The sequence below is a fragment of the Marmota marmota genome, unplaced genomic scaffold (genome assembly GCF_001458135.2).
Source record: "Marmota marmota marmota unplaced genomic scaffold, marMar, whole genome shotgun sequence".
Taxonomy (NCBI): Eukaryota; Metazoa; Chordata; class Mammalia; order Rodentia; family Sciuridae; genus Marmota; species Marmota marmota.
In genome coordinates this window covers 7733195-7759119 of record NW_026000093.1, presented here as the reverse complement: position 1 = coordinate 7759119, position 25925 = coordinate 7733195, and the positions used below count along the sequence as shown (strand labels likewise).

At 38.6% G+C, this 25925-nt stretch overlaps 1 protein-coding gene across 1 annotated transcript in view; it reads right to left on the bottom strand.

Annotated features, from left to right (window-relative positions):
* Xkr4 (XK related 4) overlaps nucleotides 1-25712 on the bottom strand; it is a 462270-nt gene extending 436558 nt beyond the window's left edge. Inside the window, exons 1-3 of the mRNA XM_048782841.1 lie at nucleotides 25704-25712; nucleotides 15629-15760; nucleotides 52-440 (exon numbers count right to left, since the gene is read on the bottom strand). Of these exons, the coding sequence (XP_048638798.1) occupies nucleotides 52-440; nucleotides 15629-15760; nucleotides 25704-25712 (530 nt within the window). The remainder of the gene's footprint in view (nucleotides 1-51; nucleotides 441-15628; nucleotides 15761-25703) is intronic.
* Between the last annotated feature and the right edge of the window lie 213 nt (nucleotides 25713-25925).

Here is a 25925-nt window from a genome sequence, read left to right as displayed (position 1 = left end):
GCAGTCGGGTGGGGGGGACTGGTCTGGATGGTCCCCGGGGCACGGAGCCACAGCGAGGTGCGAGAGGGAGTCGGTGGAAGGCCCCGGCTCGCGGGATTTTGGAGAACACTGGGTGGATTTGATCGACATCGGGGGAGGGGTAGGAGCGTGAAGAGTGGAGGGGTCCTCTGGTCCAGCCAGTGCAGAGGACGAAGAGTGGGCACGGACGGGCGTGGCAGTGGCGAGGGGCCAGGAGGTGCAGGTCCCTTTGTATTCCGTTCCAAGCCCTGGCACTTGGGAGACGGGCTAGATGTGGGACTGGAGCTAGCGAGGGTTAAGAGAACAGGTTTAACTCGGATGCTTGGTTCCCCAAACGCTGGCAGCCCTAGTTGGCATGTCAGGCTTTGCAGTTTGTGGGAGGATAAAGGCGTGCAGGGACTGAGGAAATAGCCGCGATTCGCCTGAGAGGCGACAGGCAGCCGAGACCGATGGGAACCCCAAGCCCGCGCCCTCGGGGAAAGGAGTGGGCAGCAGAGGGCTCTGGGATTCTCTTGCCAGCGGGACGCCTAGGCTCTGGGAAGTGAAAAGGCGCTCCGGGATCCGCAGCGCAGACCCAAGCTGCCGGATTCCTGCTGCTGGGAAGCAGTGGAGCCGTCAGGAGCCACCGCCAGGCAGGTGGGAAACGCGCACCCCTGGTGGAAGCTCGGAGCGCGGCTGGGCAAAGGGGCGCGGCTGGCAACAGCGGGAAACCCGGTGTCAGCCCCGCCCCCGGCCCACAGGCAGGGAGTGGCGGAGCTGGAAGCAGGCGCCACCTCCACTACTCCAAAACTAGAATTACCTTGTCTTAAAGCTATAAGGGTGCAGACTAACCGTGTGGTCTCACAACTCTAGAAATGACTCAAATTAATGTAATCTGTGATCCGAGCGGTACACCAAATTAGATATTAGAATAACGTGTTACGGTATTTAAAGATTATGAAAACCCCAATAAAATATAGAATCTTCGACTTTTTAAATAATAATAAAATATAGTAGGTTATGAGTTGTCCCACTTCACTTTTGCAAATGGGAGGGAGAGGAGTATGCAATCCTTAAATTATACTGTACCTCACATACTTTAAGACCAGAGGAAACTAAGGTGTTACCCTGCCACTTAGAGGACCAGTTAGTCTTTATAGATCAGTAGGAAAACCATAGCATCCCCAAGCCCATCGCTCCTTTCCTTGAGGTGGGCGCCAGGTGAGTTGCCTCTGATGCATAATGCCATTCTTAATTAGTAGCATTATGAAGTAGAAGTCCATGAATGAGAAATGGTCACTGCAGGGCTGGGGTTGCGGCTCAGTGGTAGAGCACTCGCCTAGCACGTGCGAGGCCCTGGGTTCAATCCTCAGCACCACATAAAAACAAATAAAATAAAGGTATTGTGTCCAACTACAACTAAAAAAATAAACAAAAAAAAAAAAGAGAAAAGAAATGATCACGGCATACATCTTGTGCTGTATCTCATCTGCTATTTTAGTGATCAATCTTGACAAAACAGAATTTTTGCTTCACCCTTTATCCTCAAGACTGGTGCCCAGGGCCCAGTCTTCACCTTTCATTCTGATAGAGGGTGTTGGGCCACAAAGCCCATAAATAATTGCATGGGATGTACAAATCCATTATTGCTAGCAAAAGGCAGGGGCAAGTGATTGCTGAGAGACAACACAATACTACTGAGCCACTTAGATGCCAGACAGAAGGTTATATATTTGAATCCAGCTTTAAATTTGGGCCCTCTTGGATTAGGAAAACCCTTTTTTGGAAAACACCCTGGTTATATTTCCCCAAGTGTTCAAGTCTAAGATTCCATCTCCAGAGCACTGCCAATGATGATGCTCTGCCAAACCATCAGGGAGATGAATGATCTCTTAGGTAACTGGGTCCACGGAGACAAGAGTGTATTCTAGGTCAAGTGCAATGCCTTAAGTTGCACTGGGCATGGAAAGGTTCAGTACAGCATTGGAGGTGCTGAACACTGCAGCAGATTTGAGAGTTTTCTTGGAGCTGGGATTTTTGTTGTTGTTGTTGTTGTTGTTGTATCTTCTACACCTAGCATAGCACTTGCACAACCTACTTGTTCAATAAACGTTAGTGAAGTGAATGCATGAATTTATAGAAAGAACATTCCATGACAGAAAGAATACTACACTCTGTGCTAACGAATGTTCCCATGGAAACATAGGAATTATGAGACTTTTCCTGTTAGCTTCTAAAAAGAAATAACTAGTAATGGTTTCCTTATTAATACATTGATTCAAAACCTCTTAGAATCTCTTTAAATTTTGTCTGACACGTCTTGGGAAAGTAATGGCTACCTGTAAAGTGGAAAGAGTTTACAAGTAGGAGGTCAGAGGACAGATGAGCTTCCCCCTTCAAGCTCTGCTAATTATTGGCCCCATGATCCAGGCAAATTACTTAATACATAGGATTAATATGAGGATTAGGCAAGATCATGTATATTACTGGGCTTTGTATACAATATTGTTCTCAAGAGTCTCTAATCCCATAAATCTCATAATCGCATCTCAGAACATGGATGTTAATATTATCTGTTCTATTGTAATCACTGCACCTGTCGAGGCAGATGGACCTAAGGGTTAAAAGCTTGACGTTTGGATGCAGACGGAAGAATTCTTGGGCATGTTATTTAACCTCCCTGCCCCACATATTCATCCTTTGTAGAAACATAGATACTAATGATCTTTAGAATTCAGTAATGGTACCAAGGAATAAATAGAAAGATGCATACAAATTCTTTGGGTCCAGCACACTCAATACATCCTATTAATATTCTTTAGTTTCTTTCAGCCACCTCAGGGTTTCTGGCCTATCACTAAACCATTGTGTTTAACTAGTCAACTTCTAAATTTGGACTCCTCAAAACAGAGCAACTGAACCATTTGCCTCAGAGTCAGTTACTGTTTAATACAGATACTTGATCTATCAATAATGTGATCTCTTCTCTAGTAATCTTCCACACTATGTCAGAAATGTATCACCATTGTCATGAACTAAACCCTATCGTTACTCAGCAGCTTTGACATCTCGTTTTGAGCATCCTACTCTCTGGCAAACCCATCCTCAGTGGTTAAGTCCCTTGTATCTGGATTTCACCTCATTTTTGTTCTCCATAACCCCTCCATGTTCCTGCCTTTCTTCTGGTACAGGGTAAATTCTATGCCCAATCACTTTTAGCATGCATCTTCATCTCTGAAGTCCTTCTTATTTGACAAGATACCACTTAAGCACACTCTCCACTCCTTCAGGACAGACTCTGTGTAGAGGTTTTGAGAGGAGAAAGGCAGGGTTATTTCAACCCTACTCTTTTGATCATTAACCTGAAGTGAACCCTAAGGCTGCTCAGCAATACAGTCCATCTTCTTCGTCTCTGTTCCTTCCCATTTGTATTATTTCTTTTCATATTTTCTCTTCTCAAATTTTAAACTCCTCTTTCTCCTATCCTCAGCTGATGACTCTGTTTTTTATTTCCCTAAGAAAAATGAAACACTCAGAACAGACTGCACCCAGGCTCTCAGTGTCTTCTCTGCCTGTCTACCAGCATTTGTATTCACCTGCTATTCACTAGCTTCTATCCCCTTCCCCACTCTCTCTCTCTCTCTCTCTCTGCTCAGGAGCACAATTCCACACTCATTTCTACAATTGCCATTTTTTTTGCTCTACTAGATTATTCTGATCCAAGTACAAACATACTGCTATGTGTCTACTACTTGAAAAATAAAGAAAAACAAATGTATAAAACTTTTTATTTCAATTCCCTTTCTAGCCACTACAGAATTTTTCTGAATTTTTTTAATAACAAAATTCCTGTTAGTCAGCTTTCTGATGCTGTGACAAAATCCCTGAGATAATCAACTTATAAACAGGAAAGATTTATTTTGGCTCATGGTTTCAAGTCCACTATTGCTTGGCCCTGTTGCCCTCTGGACCTGTGATAAGACAGGACATCATGGTGAGAACATGTAGAGGAGGAATCTGCTTACCTCATGGCAGCCAGAAAACAGAAGAAGGGGAGAGGAGAGGTGTGGAGGGATATTGGGACCTCAGCAATATCCTAATATGCCCCTCAAAGAAACACCACCAATGACCTAATTTGCTTCCACTAGGCCCCACCTCTTAAAGGTTAAAAGGATCTCTGCATCGTTAAAAGAATCAAGCCTTTAACATATAGGTCTTTGGGGACACTTTCCAAACCATAGTATTACTAACATTTTCTTCAATTCCTGTTCTCCATCCTCTCTCTTGAACACACCCAAATAAACCAATAACCACTCCATTCGGATTGTTCTTACCAAGTCACTGGTAGTTCAGCTTTACCAAACATCTCAGTTCTCACCTTACTTAAATTCCTAAACAGCATTTGACAGTAGACCATTCCCCTCCCAGTGAAAATTCTTCCCCACCACAGACTCTGGGAATTTTCCCCACTTCCAAATCTACTTCTTTACTAATTCTGGGTCCTTTGCTAGTTTTTCTTCATTTCCCTGCCATTAAACAGGCCAAGTCCTCAAACTTTCTCACTCTTTCAGTAATTTCAGGAAAGACCATTTAAAAAAAAAAAACCCCATCTGTGTGCTGGCAACTCCCATACTTATTTTTTTCAGAATTGACCCATCCTCTGGACTCCCAGAATACACCCAGTGCTTTCTCAACATCTCTACTTGGAGGCTGAGACAATCTCAAACCTGAAACATGCAATATTGAGCTCTGAACATCTACGCCGCCACACACACCCCAAAATATTTTCTCTTGTTCATTTAAGGACAACTTGTCCTTTTAGCTTCTCAAGCTCAAAAAGGAAAAGTCATTCTAGATCATTTCTTTCTCTTAGAACCCTCTGTCTAATCTGCCGGAAATACATTTTGTGTGTGTAGTGCTGGGAGTTGAACCCAGGTCCTAAGCAAGTGCTTTTCCACTGAATTATATTCCCAGCCTAACCTGAAATACTTTCGATTTTATCTTCAAAACATTTATATTTTATGGTTTTATACTATCTTCCCTGACCTCACCCTGATTTGATTCACGAAGTGTTCTCACCTGGATTCCTGGCTTCCTTACTGTCTGCCTGTGTTCACTCTTTCTTTCCTATCACCAACACAGCAGTCAGGGTGACCCCTTTAGAAAGCAGACCAGACCATGTTATTCAGCTAATGTCAGTGTTGGCTATATAATTTGTGGGGCCCAATGCAAAATGAAAACTTATGACCCTACCTAGAGACAAGAAAGTCAATCTAATTTCCTTTCCTATGGGCTTTTGGCCCAACCCATAGAGGACAAGTAATCCCTTAGAGATGGCATCCTTCACACAGGGACATGTTAAGCACCCAGATTCTGGATCAGCTAGAAACCCTGATGAGTTGCTGGTTAGATACACTTGGTGTTGCCAGTCCAAGGAGGAGAGGGCCTCTGTTTGTGCCATTCCAGAATTCTGTGGGGCACACAGTTGGCCCTAATAGTCCCCACTTCTGTTCTAAAGCTCCCACTGCAGTGGTATATGTATTTATCCATTTCTCATTACTATAACAAAATACCTGAGGCAGACTACATTATAAAGAAAAGAGATTTACTTAACTCACATTTCTGGAGGTCTAAAGAAAGGACAGGATTGTTCGTTTGGTCTCAAGTGAATACCAAATGGCTAATGGCATCACAACACTGGGTGGATGCATGGGAGGAAGATATCACATGTCAATATGGGAAGCCAAAGAGTGAGTCAGGGGTCTGGCTTGCTCTTATAACAACTCACTCTTTGAGAGTTCAGAGGTCCCATGAGAACTTTCTTAGTCCCTTCTGAGAACCATGTCCCCAGTGATATCAGGACATTTGGCTAAGCCCTACCTCTTAAAGGTCCTATGCCATCTCTCAACACTGTCACTCTAGGGACCCAGCTTATGATGCTTAAACTCCCGGGGGGGAAGTCACACCTGAACTATAGCACTGAACAACAACAGCAATGGGACAGGGCAGAGTACAGAGGGTGTGGCCAGGCAGGGGTAGTGAGTGGGCAGCCGAGAGCCATCCTAGAGAGGCAGGAAGGCAGGACCACCCGTACACTGACCTCCACAACCCTGGCACATGCTTCTCCATCTCAGTGATTTCTAGGCAGAAAACACAAATTTAAACATAAAAAAAAGGGTTAGTTGAATTTGGAGTGTGGGAAGCAAATGTGTTAGCCGTCCACATGGGGTATGTTGTTTCTGTTTTCTTACAACCCAAGTCTAGAGAAGGAATACATAGATTCAACAGGAAAAAGTCTTCTGGGCTCAGAGGAGGCATAAGAAATAAAAGTCAATACTATGTATTTTTGATTAATGTATTTGAACCTGAAAGTTTGAAGGTGAAATAAAGGAGTAGACCCAGTGTCCTGTATGGTCAGATAACATAATCAGTGGCTAAATACTAGGCAAATTAAAGTTTGAACGTGGGGTGTGTGATGAACTGAGTGTTTGTGTTCTTTCAAAATTCATTTATTGAAGTTCTAACATCCTCGGATGTCATTTGAAGGTGAGACCTTTGGGACATGATTAGGTTTCAATGAAGTCAGAAAGGTGAGACTCCCATATGATGAGATTAGTGTTGGAATAAAAAGAGTAAAAGAGACCAGAGGGCTCACATGCCTGCATTTGAATCCACCCCTCCCCCCACACACACCTCTCTCCCATGTAAAGATACAATGAGAAGGCAGGTATCTGCAAGCCAGGAGGAAGAGTAACCAAGAACTGCGTTGATTGACATCTTGGACTTCCCAACCTCCAGAACTATGATAAATAACCTGTTCTTTAAGCTACCTACTTTATGGAATTTTGTTATAGCATACCAACACAGAGTAGTTACCCCAGCTTATACTTCTCTATTAGATTCTTATTTGCTTTAAAAAAATTGCTTTTCAAAGCAAAAACAAAACCCAAAATCTCTACCCATGTATTACTACAGTGACTGAATGCTACTGAGATAACTTTTCTAATAAATTAGCCAGGGATAAATGGATGGTCCAGAACACTTTCCCTAAAGTCCATCCAGAAATCTACCAAAATCTTATATTTTTCAAAATATTGGCCATAATTCTGAGAAGTTTGTGGTTTCCAGATTTGGTCATTTCAAATTAGTGAAACCACCATCTGGGACTATCCTAAGATTTGGTAGAAACCCACTGAGTTGAAGCTATCTGTCTTTGATTCTTAGACAGTGACCCTCCCAACTCTGTTAAGACACTCTTTGTCTCAAAATACCAGATGTGGGAATATTTTCTCTCTTCTTTAGACATCTAAACCCCATTTTCTCTTGCCTCATCCCAAGATCCACTTGTGTAACTAACACCTATCTATTTATTCTTCAGGCCACCATTAACTCAATTGCAAAACACATAACTTCTTAATGTAATGTGAAAAAATGAAACAAAAGTTTACAACCAAGTGGGAATCAAATTATGTTATGTCCTATGTTTTTCAAGTACAGCTATCTTACTAAGGCCTCATGAAACATTTGTGAGAAGCCTTTTTACCACCGGGGGGTGGGGAGAGAGAGAGAGAGAGAGAGAGATGAATAAAACTTTGAGAGTCTAAAAGACTACCCCGTATCACAATTCTTACCAGATAAATTGAGGATGTAATGTTTTCCCTGAAAAACTATAAATATTGTTATAGCATTTAAAATAAAAGAATGACAGAACTCATTTTGGATTGACTATTCTGGTAACAGAGGAGAATTCAAGGAAGACCTTGTTTAAAACCCCTAGGATTTATGATATTCCACGAATCTCCAAAGTATACTCTGTGCCCAGCATAAATAGAGCCTGGTTTATTAACAAGCATTTGATAAATTTGTTGGGAAAAGATTTCCCAGACAAACCGTCTGCAATTCTTCTGAGGATCGTTAGCACTATCACTGTGGTTTTTGAAATGCTAAACTTCTGCAAGGATAAAGACTACTGAAATGAAAAATATCAACAGAAATGGATTTTAAAATTTAGAACCATGCTAAGAAGCTTCAAATCGAGAAGTAACTCGAGGAAGGGAACAGATGAGTGCTAAGAGATACAAGTAGCAAAATTGATCATTAGAGGATCACAGAAGGTTGAATCACCCCAGTATTTTAATTTTTAAATCAGCAGAGCAACATAAACTAAATAAAGAAAAATGGTATATAGTTTAGAGTCCAAAATGAAGCATCTCGAAGCTAGGAACATAGGTTTAAAATTGATACAGAAAAAAAGAAAGAGCCCTATTCTTTTTCTACACTTCATAATAGTCTCCAACTGTATGTGTATTTTGCTTCTGAAGTATGTTAGTAAGTGAGTCATTTAGGCCTTAAAATGAATTTTTCCAAAGGAACAAAACGATAAATGGTGATTAAGTCCCAAAGTCAGCCAATAAAAGCCTGTTTAACTCTGACACAGCTGAAATGTATGTTGAATAGAAAAGCACAATACGTACCATTTCTATACCAATACTTAGTTAAAATTCAAAAATATTGTAGGATTGAATAAGAAAGGGTATTATTTATATTAGATACTGATACTTGAGAAAGAGGTTGGAGAATTATAAAAGTATAGAATGGCCTTCAAAAGGAGTTTACAGCTAGGGATGTGACTCAGTAGAAGAGTGTTTGCTTAGCATGCATGAAACCCTGGGTTTGATCCCCCATATAACACCACCTGAAAAAGAAGTAGCCTAATTCTTATCACAGCCTGCCCCACCCCACATACACCCTGAGTGTCCCTGCACATAGAGACTGTCTGCTAAAAAAGAAAGTTTGGAAAAGGAGAGGAGGAACTTTCTAGGAGAACCTGTGATCAAGGCCAACGTCAACAGTGACAAATCATGTTGCTAGCAGGCATCCTGATAAGGTGGGATGAAGACAATTTACCTCTACAGTCTCAGTCTAAACACGAGGAGAACAATCAAGGGCTATAAATTCAGAAAAATTCTACAAACTACCTGATTGATACTCCTCAAAACTTGAGAGGTCACCAAGTACACGGGAAGTCTGAGAAACTGTCACAGCCAAGAGGGATCTAAGAGACCTGATGGCTAATTGTAATGCAAAGTCAGATGGGATACTGGGTGGACTCAGCAAATAAATCACATACTGGATAAACTAGAACAACCCAAATAGGCTCTATAGCTTAGTTAACTGTACCATACCAATGGTTTCCTATTTGTAGCAAATGGATCATACTCACATAAGAAGTTAATAATAGGGAAAATTGAGTTGAGGTATACAACTATTCTCACTACCATCTTTGTAACTTTTTTACAAATTTAAAACTATGCTAAAATGGTTTATTTAAAAATTGGAAAATTGCTACTTTGAAAAGAGTAATAAAACTGATAAAGCTAAAAGAAAGATGGATCAAGAAAAAGAGAAAACAAAATATTACCATATCAGGTATGAAGGAGACGATATCAATTCAAATTCTATTGGAATGAAAAGGATAATAAAGCATAGAACTGCTCTAAAGTCCAGCAACATCAGTCTTGAGCATTTATCCTGGGAAAATGAAAATTTACACAAAAATGAATGTTTATGGAAGTTTTATTCATAATTACTCCAAGCTGGAAACAATCAGACATCTTTCCGCTGGTGAATGGTTCAACCACCTGTGGTACATCTATTCCATGAAAAAGCTCTCTGAAACTTGAAGGCACAAACTTGAGCAAATGTCCAGAGAATTTTGCTGAGTGAAAAAATATCCTATCCTAAGAGATTGCATAACATATGATAATTTTTATAAAACATTCTTCCAATGATAAGATACTGAAATGGAGAAGGGATTAGAAGCTGCTGTGGGTTAAGGACAGAAAGGTTTACAAAAGGATCCCATGAAGATAGAAATATTCCACTTCTTTAATAGTCATATATACATGAACCCACACATATGATAGAATTGAATACATAAACACACAGCTAATAAGGGAAATATTATAAGCAACATTATGCAACAACTTAGATGGGAAAAGTCTTTGAGGATTTTATAAAGATATCAAAAGGACCCAACTTCCTTTAAAAAAATTTTAATAATATGTTTTACTGAATGCAATATATCCAAAACATTGCCATTTCAGCATGAAACCAATATTAAAATTATTGAGATATTTTACTTTCTATTAAGTTTTTGTACTCTATCATGCATATTACATTTTTAGCACCTCTTAATTCCTATCAATAACATTTCAAATGCTCAATAGTCATGTGTGACTGATGGCTACCATATTAGAGAGTGAAGTTAAATCTAAAGACCTAAAGAACATGTGATACCCACTATCTCTAATGGGGCACAGGTACAATGTTTTTGGGTTTTTCTCCCCCTACTGGGTATTGAACACAGGGATGCTTTACCATTGAGCCATATTCCCAGTTCTTTCTATTTTGGGAGAGGAGAATTGAACCCAGGGTACTGTACCAATGAGCTTCATCCTTAGCCCTTTTTTTTTTTTTTCAGTTCCTGGTTAATGTTTTGAACAACCCACAATAAAAAATTAAATAAATAAATAAATAAATAAATAAATAAATAAATATTAGCTCAACAAAATTTACTTCCTCCCCCCTCCTCCAGCAGTATATCTGAAACAGCACAAATTTGGAATTTTAAAACTCAAAGAAGTCAGGTTCTTAAAAAGTTATTCGGAATAAGGCAGGATGAATTATTTTTTTATAATTCAATGTGCCCATAAAAAATAATTTTTAAGTTATTTGGAGGCTGGGATTGTAGCTCAGTAGAGGAGTGCTTGCCCAACATGCATGAGGTCCTAAAGGTCAAACCCTAGCTCTGCAAAAACAAAAGAAACTTATTTGGCATATGTATGCTTTTTCAAAAAATATAAAGACAAAGTGGAACAGTGAACAAACATAGATTTGGAATTGGAGGCTCTGGATTCAAATCTAAACTCTTCAATATATACTAGTTGTATAAACTGAGAAAAGACACACCCTTTTAGAGATGTGTGTCTTTGTTATAAGGTGATGATAATATCCATTTTATTCTGCTACTTAAGGTAGTTGTAAGAAGTGAAATAAAATTAGAGAATGCAAGTTAGAAGTGTTTTGTAAACTATAATGCACCATATCAGCAGACACTGGTACCTAACTGGTTTGTTAATTAATATTTGTTAGTCTTATTTTTTCCATATTTTATTAGTGTATCATAATTGTACATAATGGTGGGATTTGTTGTCACATATTCATACATGCATAAAATATAAAATATAATTTGGCCAATATCATTTCCCAATATTTCCACCTTTTAATTTATATTAAGGGGAAATTTTTTCTATGATTTTCCATGATAAATCTTAACGATGGTAAGAGTAACTTCTTAAGTTCACACAAATGACTCCAAGTCCAAACAAATCTCTTTACTATAATTAGGACATAGTACCAGCAGTAAATTTTACAAATCTTCAGGATGGTGGCTTTTCAGTGAAAGACATCCTTAGCCCTTTTAAAATTTTATTTTTAGACAGGGTTTTACTGAATTGCCTGGATTGGCCTCAAACTTGTGATCCTCCTGCCTCAGCCTCCTGAGTTGCTAGGATTGCAGGTATATGACATGGCACCTGGCACACACATGTAATTTTATCCTGAGGTTTTTTTCAGATATTTGCAAATGGAATTGTTTTTACCAATTTCTGTTGTGGTTTGTGGGTAATAATTACAAACACTACTTTCTAGTCCTCTGAGGTTCCAAATTAATTGAGAACCAGACACACATTTCACTTAGATGTTGAGCAAAATGTAGGGTAAAATTAAAAAAAAAAAAAAGCTGAACTGGATTATGTATCCTCGACCTGTGTGTAGACTATGCTTTGTAATCCTGTCCCCTTACTGCACTTGGGACTGCTTGTCTTTATGGGGATCTGTAGGGAGACATGACCTGCCCAAATGTGCTTTTGTTGGAGAAAGGTGGATCAAGTGATATAGGATGGCAGGAATAGGAGGAGCCTTTCCCATTTTCAACAAGCAGATAAACAATTCTTCCTCTCTCTTTTTAAAATTTTTTTCTAAAACAAATTAATGTTTTATTTTATAAATAATAAATAAATTTATAATAAATTATTAATAAATTCATATTTATAATTATTTGTATTATATGTATATATAATTATTTATAAAATTGTTTATAAATTTATTTATTTAAAATAAATAAAATTTATTCATTTAAAATAAATAAAATTTATTTATCATAAAATGTTTTATTAAAGATGTTGATAGACCTGTATTTTATCCATTTAATATGCGGTTCTGAGGATAGAACCCAGTGCCTCCCACATGCTGGGCAAGTGCTCTCCCACTGAGCCACAACCCCAGACCCTCTTCCTCTCTTTTTTGAAGAAGGGAATTTGTAACAATTCTTCCCAGTATTATTGCACCTGGGGAAACAGAATATTATTTCCCACTTCCAGCAGTATTTGAAGCTAGTAGCATGAGGTTCTTATTATAATTTTACCTTAAAACTTAATTTTCCTTTCCTTTGATGCAGGTATATCACCAGCTTTTTAAACTTAAGGGCTTTGGGGCTATAGAAGGGTAACAAAATTCACATGAGATGAGAGGAAACTAGAAAAGTGTGAGGAAAATCTATGTGTGAGGCATCGGGTAGAATTTGGAAGGAGGGAAAGAACACAATATGATACAGTGATGAGATCAACTTTCCAACTGAACAGGAAGAGAGAAAGGAGGTGAGGGAGCACGGTGTGGGGCAGGCTGCCCAGGATGAGAGGATGGACAAAGAGGGGGCCAAACAGGAAATCACACAGACAAAGGTGTCACCCTCTGTCTGATGGAAGAATGGACAAGCCAGGGCTCTTCTGGATGTAAGGTCCTATTAGGTGTTCATGTGTGCCTGGGCAGAATTAAGGATATGATGGTAGAAGACATGGGATCACAGCTATGTGCATATGCAGGTCTGGGATCAGGTGTGCTAACAGTGGAGGGTGATGAGAAGGGGCAGCCCAGATGGGAAGGACCCAGGTCCAAGGAGCAGCAGTGTGCACTTTGTAGCTCATATGAACAGGAGCCACTCTCAGAGATACATTTTGAGAAATTATTTTTTTTTCTCATATTGAAGTAGCTCAAAGGTTATTACTCATATTTGTGTCCACTAGGAACCTCAAAATGTGACTTTATTTAGAAAGAATTTTTGCAGATATAATTAAGGAAAAGATCAAGACAAAATTATCATGGATTGGGGAGAGCCTTAAATCCAATGAGAGTGTCTTTATGAAAGAATCGGAAAAGCGATTGTGAAGATCAAGGTGGAGATTGTAGGGATGTGTCCACAGCCAAGAAGTGTCAGGCACCAGAAAAGGCCTGTATCTCCTCCTAGAACTTTCCATGGGTGCCTAGCCCTGGGGATGCCTTGATTTTGGATTCCTGTCTTCAAGAAGAGTAAGAATCAATATCTGTTATTTGAAACCAACTAGTTTGTGGTAAGTCATAATGGAAGTCCTAGAAAAGTAACACATACCTCTGTCAAAAACACTCAGAGAGGGGATCAGAACGATATCACCATGGTACTATCTGTGGATCTGTTTTTGTTCCCACATTGGGTGATGTGTCAGAATCTGGAATTAGTTTTCCTTTAGCTTCTGGATTTCAATGAACTGCCTGACAATTTCTTTTCTGTGTCTATCTGACCAAAGGTGTTTTTATGCTTACAAAAGAAAAGAATATGAAGATGGAAGAAATGTAGTAAAGATAAAAAGTGTTATATTTCTTAAAGTAGGGGCACAGGGGTTCTTGTGATCATTGAGTTTGCCTTTTGATTTCACCAGACACAAATTGCAGGTCATATAAACCCATTGGACATAAGGGATTTCCTTGCTATGCAGTTGCTATCTGGGAGATACATTTTTACTGCCAACCGTATTATCAGATATAGTGTCTTTATTTTATCCAGTAATAAATGCTTTCCAATCATTTTCTAGGCCTTTTCAGGTTGAGAAAATGTTTTATATGAAATAATTCCTACTTAAATTATATAGAGTGCTAAGAAATCATGTCCTTGTTGTTGGAAATCAGTTTGTATTGAAAAACTACATATATGACAGAATTATGATAGAATTTGATGATTAACTAAAGAGAACTGTTATGGTCAGTCCCTCTTCAGTACATATTTGGACTTGATCATACATTTTTAATATACCATTTCCTGCCTGTCTACCCTCTTTCTTCTTCCTGTTTTTTGTCCTTTCAGATAAGTCAAGTGGCATCTGCAATGTTTTGTTAATCTAACTCACTGGGAATTATAATTTGTTTTTAAATTTTATCTTCTGATGATCTTAAATGCCAAATAAAATTCTCTTTGAACATCAACAATATTTTCCTGTGTGAAATAGTTATTAAAATAAAAAGGAAGCAATAAATAATATTTTGTTTAATTAAATAACACTGTGCTTACTAAAACATGAAAGTGAAATTTTAATAAAAGAAGCTAGAGCAATGGTTTCAAAAGAGAATATTGACTTTAATATATACCACTAGGTTGACTCTAACTCCATTTCATGACTGAACAAAAATATGGATTAACTGAATTTGAATCCAACAAAACCAGTCTCTTTAAAATTCCTTTTGCTTTTTCTCAGGTATCCTTTTTTATTTTATTTGGTTTGACATACCAAAAGCTTCATATAATTTCATAGAGCTTGATGCATTCAGAGATATGTATACACCTATGAAATCATCACAATCTATACCATAAACCTATCCATCACCTCCAAAAGAGTTTTTTACCCTCTTATTTATTATTATTTGTATGTGTATAAGATCATCAAACTAAAATAAATATGTACAGCAATGGAAAAGTATCAACAAAATCAAAATATAATCTGCATAATGGGAGAAAACATTTGCAAATCATATATCCACACATATTTAGCTCTTTTGAGTTTCGTTAATGCCTTGCATTCTGAAAACACAGAAGGTTAAGAGATAGTATAGTGAGAGTTCAGTCACTGAACTGGGAGCAAGGAAAGCTGGGTTCTAACAGTTACGGAACCAGGATCCTCCTTTTGCATTTGAGGGGTCTGGTTAATAGAGAAAGAAAAGGGTACAAATTCTGGGTCAGAGTCATAGGAGAATTTTGTGATATGATTTTTCAACCCAGAATCATGGAAACAAGATTTAGATTGTATCCAACTTCACTTGGCCCAAATGTATATCCCCCAACCATCTTCTTTCACCATTTCCTAATCCTTTTTAGATTTGCTTTTCTTGTCCTCCCCACAATGGACTCCCATTGCCATAACAATCCACATCCCTTAACGTAGCCAGAACACTATTAGGAAGCTAGACCAAGAACACTGATTGTGAGTCTGTTTGGGATTATCTCATTCCATCCTATACTCATGAGTTAGCAATGTTCACCAGTCCATTGGGGCTTTAATGAACGAAAGGAAGTTACAGCAATGTTTTGTCTCTTGGTTCTTCCCTCATACTTGGCATCAAAGAGCCACACAAAGTTCAAAAGTCATGTAAAAGTTAAGGCACAATAATTTACAACAAAAAGGATAAAACTTATCAGCTTCACTCTATTTAATAAAGAAGGAAATATAGAAAAATGGAAGTCTAAATTGTAGGAATAAGCACTGACCAAAGCATTTGCTATCTCCAGGTCACATGGTGGATCCAGGCCGCTGGTTCTGGTCACAGCATCCTCTGTCCTGGCCTCTCTTTCCTGGTTAAGAGGAGACATGTCCTCTAACTCCTTTAACTTGCTCTGTATCTGTGAAAATAAGGGAGAGTGTTGAGAGCCACAGCCGAATGGGCCCCAGCAAACTTTCAGACTGCCAGCTGATGATTGGCTCACAGTGGCCCCAGCAACTTCTAGCTGACTGGCTCCTCTGCAGTGATGCTCATTGGGCTGTTTCCCCGCCCTTTCAGACTACAGAGCTGCTCATTGGGGGACTTTTTTTGGCTCCGCCCACGCGACCCAGCCAATCGGCCTCAAGAGCAGGAGGAGTGGGGGAGGTGGAGAGGCTTGTGGGAAGCCGGTGGTGGCAGTTGGGCTCTGAGGGTTTTTCCTGAGGAGCTGTTTTGTTTGGCGTGTGTGGTTCTAAAAATAAAGTTAGATTCTTTTGACAAGTGGCTCCTGAATTGTGCCCAGCCAGACTGCGGCAGGAGAGTTTCTCAGTATTTTGTGGATGCCATGATTCATATTTGTGCAGCACCTACTTCAGGGGATTATCTGCTCAACCAGAGAAGATGAAATAACTCTGCCTTCTAGGATCATCATCATGCATATCTTACAGATCATCAGTGCCAAGAGTGCTCAGAAGATTTTTAATTCATTACTCCATGGATTCCACAAAACATCGATCAACTTTCTACAAGTAGCGGACTGCAGGAAGTGAGCATAGTCATTCTTAAATTCACCCTGGACTGTGCGGTTCAACTGACCATGATTTCATTCTGGACTGGAATTACAGATCTTTTTACTGATTAGGAGTTCTTGGGGATGTTGTTCCTCTTAGCTTCAGTTTCCTCACCTGAAAATAAGTTATAGATTACATTTTGTTTGTCTGATAACTATGAATTTGATGTAAAAATTAGACTGTCAAAAATTATAGACACTAATTTTACATTGTATTTATAGTTAGGTAAATTGACACCTGGAAGGTAAGCATAAAAAGTAAAGAAGATGTGGATAGCTTCTTCAGAAAATTTCAAATCCATCAGGCAAAGTGATACACACGGGGAGACTAAGGCAGAAGGATCACACGTTCAAGGCCAACCTGGGCAACTAAGGGAGACCCGTCTCAAAGTAAAACATGGAAAGGCCTGGGAATGTCATTCAGTGGTAGAACACCCCCAAGTTCAATCCCCAGGACAAAAAAAAAGTAAAACTTGTAAATGATGATAGCAAACAGACAAAAATATTAAGATAGGTGGAGCACCCCTTCTCCCAAATGCTTGGAACTAAACGTGCTTTGGATTGCAGACTTTCTCAGATTTTGAAATAGTTGCATATACATAATGAATATTTTGGGAAGGAGACCCAAATCTAAACATGAAATTCATTTTTGTTTCATATGCACCCTACACACAGAACCCAAAGGTAATTTGGTAATATGTAGTGCCACCTGCCTTTTGATGGTGATCCATCCCAGGAGGACAAGTGTGGAATTTTCTACTTGTGGTGTCATGTCAGCATTCAAAAAGTTTCTGATTCTGGAGCCTTTGGGGGCACTTTATGGATGTGCCACCCTTCTAACCATATGAAAAATGTATTAGCAATACTTACAAACATGAAATAAAGATTCGAATGGAGTGAGCAATGGCTTTGCCAAGATGACATAGGACAAAAGTCCCTAAAGAACCAGTTGTGGATTAAGTAGAGTGGAGAAGTGTGTTCCCTGCAGAACATCCACGAGAATTCCTTTCTTTTATTTTTTGGCATTGGGGATTTAATCCAGGGACATTTAACCACTGAACGACATCCCCAGTCCTTTTTATTTTTTATTTTGAGGCAGGGGCTCACTAATTTGCTAAGGCTGGCTTTGAACTTTTGATCCTCCTGCCACAGCCTCCCGAGCCACTGGAATTATAGGTGTGCACCACCATCCCTGGGCTAGAATTTCTTAAAGTAAAGGAATATGAAACAGCACGGCACATTTGCTGAACTCTACACAATTACATTTTATAAAAAGATAATTACATAAAGACAAGGGGATTTTCAAAACCATGAATCTGAGGTGTACTCAAGAGTACTCAGAAGGTTCTAGTAAAAAAATGGTTCCATGGAAATCTAAATTGTTCTGATATAAATGTTTGTGATATTGAGGTGAGTAAATTCTGGTCCACAGCACTTGATCCCTGCGACACATAATTTTCCACCAAATTGGCTTCTGGGGTTTCTTTTGTTCAAAGGAAGCAGAGAGAGCAGGTTCAGAGGTGTCCAGAGACCCCATGCTCACCTCTTGTCCCCTCCCCTGAATCACCTTCACAGCAGGTGCTCCCTTTGAAGTCTCAGAGAGAACTGGGCCCTGCTCCAGTGGCTGTCAAACTCCTTTTTTCCTAATTAAATTTCCAAGTTCCATGAGGAAGAGTATTATGAGAATTTGAAGTGAATCATGCATGCCTTGAAAGGAGAAGGTTTGGATGGCAGTGAAATGGAAACTTCCTATGGTTAGTCTAATAAAACTCAAAGAAATGGAAAAATCCAATGGCTTTCACATCAGACATTAAAAGTAGATTTAAATTGTGTTTTAATTTTTCTGACAAAGAGATGGTTAAACACACAAATTAAAATATACAATGCTGAAGTAATTCTCCTCGATAATTCTCTCATACTCAAACTTATACTTTCAAAAATTCAAAAACATATACTTATGAAAATGCAAAAACCCAAACTAAAAACAAAGACACTAAGCACCCAGACAGAATTAAAATAGGTATTTCATATTTTAATATTTCTTTTTCCTAATGAAGCATCTTGCTTCCAAGATTCTCTCGAGTGTGTTGCCGATTAATTGTGGAAATATAATAAACCACTTGTCAGGAAGGATAAAAGATGTGATAATCTTTCACATAAATAATCTCAGGGGAATTTGAATTCAATTGAATAAAATTGAATCATGACAATTTTTAAGATGATAATAAGCAGATATTAGTAAAGCACCCACCAAAATATACAGATATTATTTGTAATGCTGGAAAAATCTAAGGAATTCCATAAATACATTAGAAATATGCAGAGGATCCATGTGAATAATTAAATTAAATACCATAAACGTCTAGCACAGTGATTTCTCTACTCGAATGGGGTTTTTATTTTCTAAATTTACAAAGGTTAGGTGTAATTGTCTGCTTCACACAAGAACAAGAACAAAGAGAAATGTGGTCTCCCATGAAATAACTCTCAGAGGCAGAGCCAAATGAGAAATTCTGCTAACTTAAGCTCACCATAGATATATAATGGATAGCATGTGGGCTGCCCACCTAGCAGCCTCCCCAAGGACTTGGAAGTCCCTGGAGTTAAGTACCGAGCAAATGTCACGTCATGTGTTTAACACAAGCATGTTTTTGAATAGGCAAGTTATAAACAAAACCGGAAACGTGCTTCATCCACAGAGAACCTGGTTCTGGTTAAAGTAAAAGTGTCACTGAGGTCAATTCATCTTGGTTCCTCTTAAGGTAAGATTAGGGAAGTCAAGTGAGTTCTTTGAATCAAAAAAAAAAATGTGGGGAAAGGATCTACAGTTTAATTCCATAGGTTATAGGTTTAATTATAAGAGAAACCTCATGGGGAAAAAAAGAGAATCAGAGTAGGGTGGGTGAGAAGAATCAGACTTCTCTCCATTGCCATGATTGTAGGATCCAGATAGAGGATTCCAGATAAGCTCTGGAGTCCTGAATCATTAACTCTACACCCATTTGTATTGCCTTTGATCATTGAAAATGTCACTGTTGGTAAGCAAAGTAAGCTGGAATCGCTGGTCACACGAAGGTTTTCTTGCCAAGTCATCCTTCGGGATAGGTAGATTTCAATGGTGCTGGAAAGATAGGCATAAACATTGGTGAGATGAGGAATGTGGAAAAGAGGACCATGACCTTCTCTCAGAAGTACTGAATCAGGAGCAACTACCATGCAGCTATTAACCAGAGACCTGGGGAAGGATCAAATCTCTTCTTTTAGGCCACCAAGGAGAGGGCATGACAACTCTTAAAGCAAGATTTGGCATTGCTTGTGCTTTTCAAATAAGTATGTCAGTCAGGTGAAACAGATGAGTGGAATGAACCTGTATTTTAAAATTTTTTAAACAGTTACACTCCTTGCCTCATTGTGTACTGAAAACACAATGCTGCAAAATGTTACACAATACTCCCTTGATAATTGAAGGTACCAGTACAGAACACATTATTGACATGACCTTGAGTAGTGTTCATTCTGTATTATAGCAGTGGCAGCTGTAATATATCCAAAGTGCATGTAGTCAAGTGTGTATTGTCGGGAAAGGCTCAACTGGAAAAACTCAGTGCCTGGTGGCTCCCTTCTTGTCATCTAAATGTTTTAGATAACAGTGTTAGCTTCCTTGTAAAGGAGACCATGAACAAAGAAATTTAAAGATATACAGATTAATGCAATCAATATTTTTCAGCACAAAACTACTTATATTCTTCTTAATCAATTTAAAAGATCTGTGGCTTTCTGACTTAGAGGTTTTTTTTCAGTGACTTATTAATAATGCTTCATAACTAAATACCTGCTCATATATGTATTTGTATATGTATCTATCTATCTACTTACCTATGTAGAATTTCCTATATAAAATGTTGACATGAAAGGCTGAAGGTTCTAGAAAGCAAGAAGAGAAATGCTCTCTTTTTTCTTAACTACACTTGGATACCCCATTCTTCAATCCGTGCTTCCTATTCTTTTTCCCAATATAATCCCCCTCTGTTATTTATTCTGATAATTTTCCCAGTACTCTAGTCATAGAAGCAACTTAGAAATTACTCTCCTCCATAAACGTGTAGAACGATAGTCCCTAAGGACAATCTCTAATATTAGAGAGGGAAGTGGCCACCCTCTCTACTTGATCACAATGAAACAACCTACTTTGAGTGAGTTGTAAGATTGAAATACATTTCCCATGTTGATTCCTAATGGAAGAGCACACAGAGCAGACAAAGCACCAGTTGCAAAAGCTAACTCCCCTGCCTTTGATAAACAATGCAGCCACTAAAAGAAAGTATTCTTTATCAGTAATGGAAAACAAATAAATTAAGCAGAGCTTATTTACACATGAAAATCAAATACAGCATCAAAGAGAATTAATATTATACACAATTAATGAAACACACTATAATGAAACAATGCACAGAGCCGATCACAATAAAGTGTATTAGTATAATGAATACTGATACTAAGTAACCAAAACTATACTCCTGGGATTGGAGTTAAAATCCATTCCAACTCCTCCTATAGCAATACAAAAGGAAATTATGTTTTTGAAAGGCTGATGTTATGTCATTATGCGTCTACTTGGATCTTATTAAGAATTTCACTTGAATTATTTTATAGCGGGACACACAGAAAGAATTCAGCTTCCAAGAGGATCCCGTAGTTTTCCGGTGGAATAAGGATCTTAGGAACGGTGATCAGTCAATGATCATTCCTGAATCTGATTGATAAAAGCAAAAAGCATTTGTATCTCAACTTCAAAATTAGTCCTGTCATTACACGTGGCACTTTGAATTCACCAATTGACTGCTGTGAAATAGGACAGGTCAGAACAAACGTGAGGTCAAGAGGGAAAAATCAATAGAACTTGAGCAACGTCAAGGTCTGTGGTTGATATTTGAAAGTTCCCATGTGTACACAGAACCAAGACTTTGCAGGTATCTTTTTCTCACTAGCTTTCTCCCACCTCTAAACTTTTTATTTCTGATCATAGCAAGAGGCAGATGCCAAAATCTCATGAGAAAGGCTGTTCACAGGGTATTTCTAGCCTGTCTGAAAATAGGAAGTGCTAGAAATTTCATAGGAAAGTCAGATCTTGTTAGCTTTCTGATTCAATTTTTGCAGACCAAACTGATATGTATAATTAAACCTGGGAAAAACAATAATGCCATATTTATTGTTGAAAAATAGTGATGACCAATGCAAGCAGGCATCGAGTGTAATAAAAGGCCACTGGAACACAGATCAAGAAACCTGGAATGTCTAAGTCTGAAGTTTACTATGAGGCCTTAGATAAATGACTTAACCTTTTTTAGCCTCAATTTTGCAGTCTTTAAGATGAGGAAGTTTGAGTGAGCTGTCATTCATATATTTAACTGCCTAGTGGTTTCTTCAAAATAAATTATGTTGACATCAACGTAATGAAAACAGATATACATACAGGCCCTCTTTGGAAAAAAAAAGTGTGACTGTCACATAGCATGTGATGAATGAATACTTTCTGAACAGTGGAATCTCAAACTCCTTTGAGAGGCAAGTGAGGACTTCTACAGAACATCTTACCTGGATTATTTTATTTAATCAAATAAAAAGTTTAAATCTTTCTGCTATAGAAAAAAAAAAACAAAGAAAAAGGGAGAAACACATCAAAGCTACAACCAACATGAAATAGATGTATTTGGAAGTTGCATCCATCAGAAGACTTTGGTTGCCAGAAATAAAAAAGCATGAGGTAAACTGGTTTAAGCAATATTGGTCATACATGGGCTAATGTAACTAAATAAAGGCAGATCTAATATCAGGAGAGGCTTCATCCAGAGGCTGCAGGTCTTTAAGCTCCAATTTTCTTTGCATTTCTCTTATCATTGAGCGCCTCCTATCATCTCTAGGTGACTCCCTCCTGATAATGCAGAGCTACAGCGGTTCAGACCTCAAATCCATATTATGCTATCTAGAGAAATAAATTATTTATCTTTTGGTAGTCTCCAAAATTAAAAAAAAGAGGCAGCTCCTTTTTCAGGTACTCCCAGGAACCATAGTAATCTTGGCTTAACTTGCAACACCTGTCAATCCATGACTAATCCTGGAGTGATGAAACACAGTGATGGGTTGTCAGGGCTCACCCCTTCAGCAGGTCATGAAGTTAATTTCTCTCAAAGTGCACAGCTGGGTATGGAAAAAGAGGAAAGACCTCTAAAAAAATATCCAGTCCAGCTATTAATATTATTAGCTTAATGAATTGATGTTTCTCCATACAAACCTAGTATTAAAATCCAGGGAGGAAAAGATGTGTTCACATATGATCATTGCTCTGTCATGTAATCATCTTAAAAATCATCCACGGAAAATCAGGTCCTACATGGAAAGACAATGTCATGGTTTAAAAAAATGGAGGTGAACTAGCTTAAGTATATCAGAAATATAGAGACAACCAACTCACAGCATGAATTTTTAGTTTTTTCTTTATTTACACATCATTCTAGCAATGCTACTTAATATTGCTCATGAATAGATTATATATTAAAGAGCTTTAAACTCTACAATGTTATTAATGTATTGTTTTGACATTCTTTATAAATAATTATGGTACTCTTATAATTTCATGTGAAGAAATATGGGAAATAGAATTAGCATGTATTTGAAAAAAGGGAAATGCACAAAGAATAAATTCTGCAAGAAAAAAATGAAAGCAGATTCACAGGCAAAACTTCCTAATGAGGAGTCCCTGGATAGTACACTTTACCCACCACCTGTGGAGAGGGGGGTTTTCACAGGTAGAACCTGCTTTGTGGGGGAGGTTTTTACAAGTACAACCCCCTGCAATCTAAGAGTACTTAGCAAATAAGTTCACCAATGGTAAGGATTAGCCTCACTTCATCTGAAACCCAATCATCCTGCTCATTCCTCCAAGATGAGCTAAATTGCTATTTCTATTATTCATCCTGCACATTGGAAAAAATAATTGGTTGTCATCTCTGGCTTACTCCAAACCAGGCCTGCAATGGATATTGCTGAAAATCTGCTCTGTGCTCCCAGTTTATTAGCTTCCATAAGAGGATGGAAGAGAAAGGTTTAGGATTCTTGTTAAAACTTGACTTTGTTTTATATTCACAAATAATATTTTTTTCAGTATAATCAATATTTGTTCAGCAGAAAGAATCTGGCTCCTTTAAGATATCTGATGGGCTCATCATGTAGGTGAATGGCAGTTAATGACTGAGGGATATTGATGTAGCTGCTAATAGACAGTCTATACCTTCCTTTGAAAATGTAAATGTAGTTCAGACTAATGAGGAAGGAACAGAGACTTGAGCTGCAAGGTGGTAGAATGCCAAAAGCATGTACAGAAACATTATGCCAAAGGGAATGAACAAGGGCCCTTGGCTGGAGGACTTTAGCATCCTTAGAGGACCCAAATGGACTCCTGAGTATTGGGTCACCTTGGTGATAATGAGCAACTGACAAGCACCCACAGCCATCCCCTTCTGCCTTTGTATGAGAAAGAGCTCATAAATGGTGCTTTGGCATTCTGACCTAAGAGAAATCTTAAGGCTTTGCTAAGGCTTGTTAAGAAACCATTTTAAGTGACTAAAATCCTGCCAATTTCAAGATTTCAGTGTTAGAGTCTTATCAGAAACAGCTCAGGTAACATAAATACAGGCTCACGGATTGTTTCAGGCAAATGACTGAAACTCTCCATGTCTCAATTTCCTCATCTGTAGAGAGAAAACATGAAGACTCTCGGCAGGGTTTTTGTAGTTTTAAAATGAAATACGTATAAACTGCAGTGCAGAGAAAAGTGTTTGGAAAAATGCATACTCCCTCCCTTTCCTGCAGTATATCATTCATACACAGATTATTTTCTGATTCTGATCTAGTTGTGCCAGGATGAGACGATTGAAGTAAAGCTGAAGATAAAAGCAAAGCTAAGAAGAGCCTGGGTGAGAGATTTATTATTTCATTCTTGGGGGATGGATTATTTGGATATTTCAGGACAAGAGAAAAAAATCTCTGCTTTATGTTTCCTAAAAATGAGATGATTCTTGAGCTATAGGCTTTCGTCCTGGTACATAAACCTCTCAAATGAGAGTCAGTGAGGATTTGAGGGCCACAGTGGTTCAAGGAGGATGGCCAAATTACCTGGAGGAACTTTCCGTGTAGTGGTTTGTATTTGGTCCATGTGGAAAATTTACAGTTGAGCATTACTATAATGAGAAGAGCCCTTTCAATGTTGGAGACTCCATTTAAATTTCAATTCTGCCTTTGGATTCCAGATCCTTCTGAAGTTATACGGACTCATGCAGGAAACAGACTCCCTGCAAGTAGATGGTGGTTCGAAAGCTATTTATATATCATTTGTATTTCTTATGTTACTTGGATTAGCTCCAAATTCGGATGTCAAATCCGTAACCCACAATGTGATGGTATTTGGAAGTGAGGCCTTTGGAAGGTGAGTAGGGTCAAGTGAAGTTATAAGGAAGATCGCTGGACTGATGGGATTAGTGTCCTTTTTAGAAAATACCAGAATGCTCTCTCTCTTTCTTCCTCTTTTCCTTTCCCTCCTCTTGCCTCCCCTTGCATGAGCCAAAGATAGGGAGGCAAAGAAAGGCCATAAGAGAACAGAGCAAGAAGGCAACATTTTACAAACCAGAAAGAGAGTCTTCACGAGGAACCAATCAGTCAGAACCCTAACCTCATGCTTCCCAGCCTCCAGAACTGGGAGAAATATATTTCTATTATTTAAACCATCCAGTTTGTGGTCTTTTGTTATAGCAGCCTACACAGATGAATTACAGCTGGTATATTTTAGATATTATAGTAGTAGAAAAATCTCCCTTTCTGAAGTATACGCTATAAAAGTTGGGTCTTTTCTATTTCTTGGGAATTTACAATCACTCAACAGTTGTCGAGGTCCATGAGATCCAGTTTTTAGATGACGTTAAATGCCCTTTGTGATCTGATCCCAAATGCTTTTTAATTTTTGCAGTACCAAGGTTTAGATCTTTAGTGTTCCCCTCAAAAGAGTAATTGTTAGGCCACGCAGCAATGTTTACAGGTGAGATGATTAGATTATGAGAGCTGTGACCTCATCGATCAATTAATCAATTTGGTGGATGAAAAATGTAGATAAATTACTGGTGGTCAGTACATATAGGTGGGGTGTGGCTGGAGGAGATAGGTCACTGGAGGCGTGCATTGGACTATATTTTGTCCCTGGTTCCTCTCTCTCTGCTTCCTGACTGCCTTGAGCTGAGCAACTTACCTCTGCCATGATGTTCTGCCTCACCTTAGGCCCAGAGCAATGGATCTGGCCAACCATGGACTGAATTTCTGAAACCATGAGCCCCTAAATAAACTTTTTCTCCTCTAAGTTATTCTTGTTAGACATTTTGGTTACAGTGACACAAAACTGACCAACATAAAGGAATTGACCTCAGGGCCTTATAAATCCTAGGCAAGTGCTCTACTGCTGGGCTACACTCCC